The 6000-nt window shown below is 43.2% G+C and overlaps 1 protein-coding gene across 1 annotated transcript in view; it reads left to right on the top strand.

The window, feature by feature from the left end:
• Positions 1–2765: 2765 nt before the first annotated feature.
• LOC144499046 (tetraspanin-8-like) overlaps positions 2766–6000 on the top strand; it is a 32834-nt gene continuing 29599 nt past the window's right edge. The window contains exon 1 of the mRNA XM_078221100.1: positions 2766–3044. Within this exon, the coding sequence (XP_078077226.1) occupies positions 2985–3044 (60 nt within the window). The 5' untranslated portion in view covers positions 2766–2984. The remainder of the gene's footprint in view (positions 3045–6000) is intronic.

The raw sequence follows: 6000 nt of genomic DNA, 5'->3' as shown, positions 1-6000 counted from the left end.
ACTAGGATATACAGTCGGGAGGGAGCAGCCCTGGGGATATTCAACATTGACTCCATAAGAACATAAGAACTAGGAGTAGGCCATCTGGCCCCTCGAGCCTGCTCCACCATTCAATAAGATCATGGCTGATCTTTTTGTGGACTCAGCTCCACTTACCCACCCGCTCACCAGAACCCTTAATTCCTTTACTGTTCAAAAATTTATCCATCCTTGCCTTAAAAACATGCAATGAGGTAGCCTCAACTACTTCACTGGGCAGGGAAGTCCACAGATTCACAACCCTTTGGTTGAAGAAGTTCCTCCTCAACTCAGTCCTAAACCTGCTCCCCTTTACTTTGAGGCTCCAGATCCCAGATCCAGATCCCTGAAGTTTCATTGCTTCTGGTCAAATGTGGTTAAGGAAACCTACTGGTTACCACCTACTGGTCTTGTGAGTCAGTACTCCTCCATGTTGGACAATTTGGAAGAAGCACTTGAGGGTCACAATAGCACAGGATACACTGGAGACATATCTATCCATCACTCAATTGCACCATTATCAGAAGATTAGTGTTCATCCACATAGAGAATTATGGCTAAAAAAGCAGGTCAGAGGCTGGGGCTGCTGCAGTGAGTAACTCACCCCCTGACTCCCCAAAGCCTGTGCACCATCGACAAAGCACAAGTCTCCTGGATGAGTGCAACTCCAACAACACTTAAAACCTTGACACCATGCAGGACAAAGCCACTGCCTTAAATATCTCACTTACTGGCCCTGCAACCAGTAGTGAAAGAGCCAAAAAAACCTTCTTGACCTTGCTCTCACTAATCTACCTGTTGCAAACACATTTGTCTAATACAGTGTTGGTAACAGTGACCATTGCACAGTCCTTGCGGAGAGAAAGCCCTATCTTCGCACTGAGGGCGCAGTCCCTTGTATTGTGCTCAATGGGATAGATGCAAAACACAGAAGTAGCAGCACAAAACTGGGCATCAATCGGTTCTATGGCCCATCACCAGTTGCAGAATTAGCCAATTATGGTATTAAAATAAAATTAATTTGGACTAATTTTAAACAAAACAAGTGAAACTTCCAAAGGTTCACAACCTTCTGAATAATTGTCTAGTTTGTGATCATTAAAATTTATATATTGAAGACTGTGAGTTGATGACCTTGCTTTAACCCTTGTATTTAATTAATCATATCTCCCTACGATTTGTGTGTGTGACAGCTATTTAAAAAAATATTCTTCCATGGAATGTGAATGTTATTAGCAAAGCCAACATTTATTGCCTATCCCTAATTACCCTTGAGAATGCATTGGTAAGCCCTCTCTTTAACTGCTGTATGGCATATAGTGTATGTCCATCCACAGTGCTGTTAGGAAGGAAGTTCAAGGCTTTCAACTCAGCGACAGTGAAGAATCAGCGATTATAGTTCGAAGTCAGGATGGTGTGTGGCTTGGAGGGGAACATGCAGCTGGTGGTATTCTCACGCATCTGCTGCCCTTGTCCTCAGGATGGTAGTGGCCGTGGATTTGGAAAGTCAAAGGAGCCTTGGTGAGTTGTTGCAGTGCACCTTGTAGATGGTACACACTGTGCATCAGTGGCGGAGGGAGTGATTATTTCAGGTGGTGGCTTAGGTGCCAATCAAACAAGGTGCTTTGTCCTGGATGGTGTCACACTTCTTGACTTACTGTACTCATCTGGGCAGGTGGAGAGATTTCCATCACACTCCTAACTTATGCCTAATAGATGGCGAACAGGCTTTGGGAAGTCTGGATGTAAGTTACTCACTGCATAATTCATTCCCAGTCTCTGACCTGCTCTTGTAGCCATAATACTGTTTGTGGATGAACACTAATCTTCTGAATGAAGGGCAAGACTACTAAACTCCTGTGAAAACATTTTAAAATTCTGACGTTACTGGTGTAACTTGTTGTGGATAATTCATTTGTAACAATTTGCCCATGTTTGAGAACACAAATTGAAATACTATACTGAGACACACCACAATCATCTTGTTTGTTGGAAATCGCTGCATTGTATATTAAACATTAGATATTATAAATTAAACATCACCAACAGCTTGAAGGAATCTCAGCCAACCATTTTTAAAAATGGGTTTCATGTTTGCTATCAAACCAAACCCTAATGTCATCAACACTTTTCACTGTATACTAATACATGTGACAATAATAAATCAAATCAAGTTAATGCTTGGATGACCTGGGTCATTCCAGATAAGCTGGTAGCAAACCTGCCATGTATTTCCAGTGCTTTTGTTCATTCTTTTTATTTCAGCAACTTTGCCTTCCGTTCCCAATATTCCACCCGAAGGCTGATAACTGCAAGCTCAAAAGATATTAATAGATGAGGAAGACCATTTTGGCCCCTTAAGTAGGCTTAAACTTAACACTGCAGTGAAGTTACTGTGAAAATCCCTTCGTCGCCACACTCCGGGTACACTGAGGGAGAATTCAGCATTGGGTTAATGGGTACAAATGCGTCTTGTAGATGGAACACACTGCCATACACTCTGCCCTAATTGCTGCCCCCAGTTGTTTTTTTAAAAATGATACCAGGGGTTAGTTTCTGTCGCTTGGAAGCCCATTCTGAATACTGGCCACCTGCCCCTCCCATAGTGAAATGTCATCTACCAAAATTAACCGATTTACATTGGGCTCCGGAATGCAAGCCCTTTTCTGAATATAAGAAACAGCAGTGATTGGCTGGCCCTGTTTCATCACTTTGTTTTTTTTAAATCATAAGGCACCACACTATCCGGATAGCAGATCCTGACAGTCACACCCAGGTGCATTTGCTGAACTCTCCACACTTTTGCCCAGTGTCTGACGCAGCCTCCCTTCTCCAAACTTCTTTACAGCCGCGGTGGGAGTGGCTCATTCATTCTGGTCAGCGAGGAGCAAGAGAAGCAGCGTTAAACGTTTCACTCGCTGGTCGGGATACAGATAGAGGGGGGAGAAAAAAAACAACACAGGAAAATGGCTGGAGTTAATAAATGCGTAAAGTACTCCATGTTCTTCTTCAACTTTCTATTCTGGGTGAGCTGTTTTAATTCTAATTGTTATCTGATCAGTTTCCGCGCTGCGGTAGATAACTATTGCGATCAAAACTAATTAACATGTTGCATCAATGTGAAACTGTAGCGTTTACATTTCCGTGCCTAATGAGGTTTTATTTAATCTTCACCCTAATGCTTGAATTGCTACAAGACGGCCACTGACTTCCTGAATCAGTCCCTTACAGGAGTTGAGCTCCTTAACCAGTTGAGTTTGACATAAATGAATTCAATCATTGAGATGGAAATCTTTATTTCCAGTTTAATAACTTGTCTGTGCAACGCAACTCGTTTTGTAGAAACCCGCGATGTCTTCTTGGCAGCAATTTAGTATTTCTTTCGATATTTTCTATTAAGATAGGGAAGGAGCCACTTCCTGTTAGCGGACAGAGAGATTTACAGGTTGATAAAATGGCCATGTTCAGAGTCATTGATGTGTGGACGTGAATGTTCCCTTTTATTGCTTCCCTGCTTTTGAAAAGCACGTGGATCTTGCTAATTACTACTTGCCATTATTTAAGATCCCGTTCCTTACGTGCCTGGATTTTAATTGCTCTATTTTTAAGATGAAAACCAAAGTACAGGTTGCAGTTAGTCAAGGTTAATATTTCTTAAGTAAACGGGCACACCCTCCACACTTCATTGATTCCTTCCCCCTTCAGACAATCTTTTAAGGGATGCATTTTTTAACCACATGTACTAACCTCAGGGGAATTACTTGGCAGTTTTAGTTGAGCTGAAACTATTGCTGGTTCATAGAAGTTCATACAGACCTCAAACTTACTACAATCTAGTGTGAAGTGGAACGGATATAGTAGTAATAATCCTCTGCATCAAAACCATTAAATTCTGGAGACGATGCCACTCCTATGATGGGGTATCCGCCTCTTCTGGCATTCGGTTCAGTGCAAGCCTCCGGACACTGCTGGCTTGACTTAATCTCCACCCTGCTTGTAACATCCCAGAGGGTGGGACTTATCTCCCTGGTTAAGGCGCACGAGAACAAGCTCACTAATTTGACTTTATTCTTCCACATTAAGATAAAATGGAAACCATTCTATGTTGATGTGAAACTACTAGCAGTCTTAACTGAATCATAATAATTGAAGAATACAAAGATAGCAGGAAAGAGTTTAAACAGGGATTTAGGAGGGCAAAAGGGGGCCATATTTGGCAGGCAGGATTAAGGAGAATCCGATGACTTTTTATGCCTATGTGAGGAGAAAGAGGATAGCTAAGGAAAGGGTAGGTCCACTCAAGGGCAGTGGAGGGAATTTGTGTGTGGAGCTAGATGATGTGGGTGAGGTCCTTAATGAGTACTTTGCATCAGTATTCACAAAAGAGAAGGATGTGGTGGATGGTGAATGTAGAAAGGAGGATGTTGACATCCCAGGACATGTTGAGATAAAAAGAGAGGAAGTATTGGAGGTTTTGAAAAACATTAAGGAGGACAAGTCCCCAGAGCCAGATAGGGTCTATCCCAGAACACTGAGAGAGGCAAGGGAAGAAATTGCTGAGGTCTTGGCCAAAATCTTTGTATCCACTTTAGCCATGGACAAGGTACCAGAGGATTGGAGAGTAGCTAACATTGTTCCTCTATTTAAGAAGGGCAAAAGAGACAAGTTGGGAAATTACAGGCCGGTGAGCCTTACATCAGTGATGGGGAAATTATTGGAGAAGACTGGGCGGAGATGGACTTCAACCCAGATAAATGTGTAGTGGTCCATTTTGGCAGGTCGAATGGGATGAAGGAGTACAATATAAAGGGAAAGACTCTTAGTATGGTAGAGGATCAGAAGGACCTTGGGGTCCAGGTCCATAGGACTCTAAAATCGGCCCCGCTGGTGGAGGAGGTGGTTAAGAAGGCGTATGGTGTGCTGGCCTTTATCAATCGAGGGATTGAGTTTAGGAGTCCGGGGATAATGATGCAGCTATATAAGACCCTCGTCAGACCCCACTTGGAGTACTGTGCTCAGTTCTGGTCACCTCATTACAGGAAGGATGTGGAAAAGATTAAAAGGGTGCAGAGGAGATTTACAAGGATGTTGCCTGGATTGAGTGGCATGCCTTATGAGGATAGGCTGAGGGAGCTCGGTCTTTTCTCCTTGGAGAGACGTAGGATGAGAGGAGACCTAATAGAGGTATATAAGATGTTGAGAGGCATAGATCGGGTGGACTCTCAGAGGCTTTTTCCCAGGGTGGAAATGGCTGCTACGAGAGGACACAGGTTTAAGGTGCTGGGCGGGTAGGTACAGGGGAAATGTTAGGGGGAAGTTTTTCACACAGAGGGTCGTGGGCGAGTGGAATCGGCTGCCGTCAGTGGTGGTGGAGGCAAACTCAATAGGGTCTTTTAAGAGACTCCTGGATGAGTACATGGGACTTAATAGGATGGAGGGTTATAGGTAGGCCTAAAAGGTAGAGATATGTTTGGCACAACTTGTGGGGCCGAAGGGCCTGTTTTGTGCTGTAGTTTTCTATGTTTCTATGTTAAGATTCTTAGGGACAGGATGTACTCAAGTCTGGAAGAAAATAGGCTTATCAGCGATAGGCAGCATGGTTTTGTGAAAGGGAGGTCGTGTCTCACAAACTTGATTGAGTTCTTTCAGGAAGTGACAAGAAAAATTGACCAGGGCAGGGCAGTGGATGTTGTATATATGGATTTTATCAAAGCCTTTGATAATGTTCCTTATGGCAGGCTGATATGGAAGGGGAAGTTGTATTGGATCCGAGGTGAGCTGGTAAGATGGATACAAAACTGGCTTGGGCTTAGAACGAGTGAGACTTCTTACTGTGTTTACCCCAGTTCAACGCCGGCATCTCCACATCATTTGGGCTTAGAAAGCAAAGAGTAACAGTGGAAGGATACTTTTCTAATTGGAGTCTGTGATAAGCGGTATAAGAATGAGTATAGGAATTGGAAAATCGTGTTGCAGCTGTAT

The sequence above is a fragment of the Mustelus asterias genome, chromosome 9, assembly GCF_964213995.1.
Source record: "Mustelus asterias chromosome 9, sMusAst1.hap1.1, whole genome shotgun sequence".
Classification (NCBI taxonomy): domain Eukaryota; kingdom Metazoa; phylum Chordata; class Chondrichthyes; order Carcharhiniformes; family Triakidae; genus Mustelus; species Mustelus asterias.
Note: the sequence above shows the minus strand (reverse complement) of the source record. Positions and strands in the feature narration are given on the sequence as shown.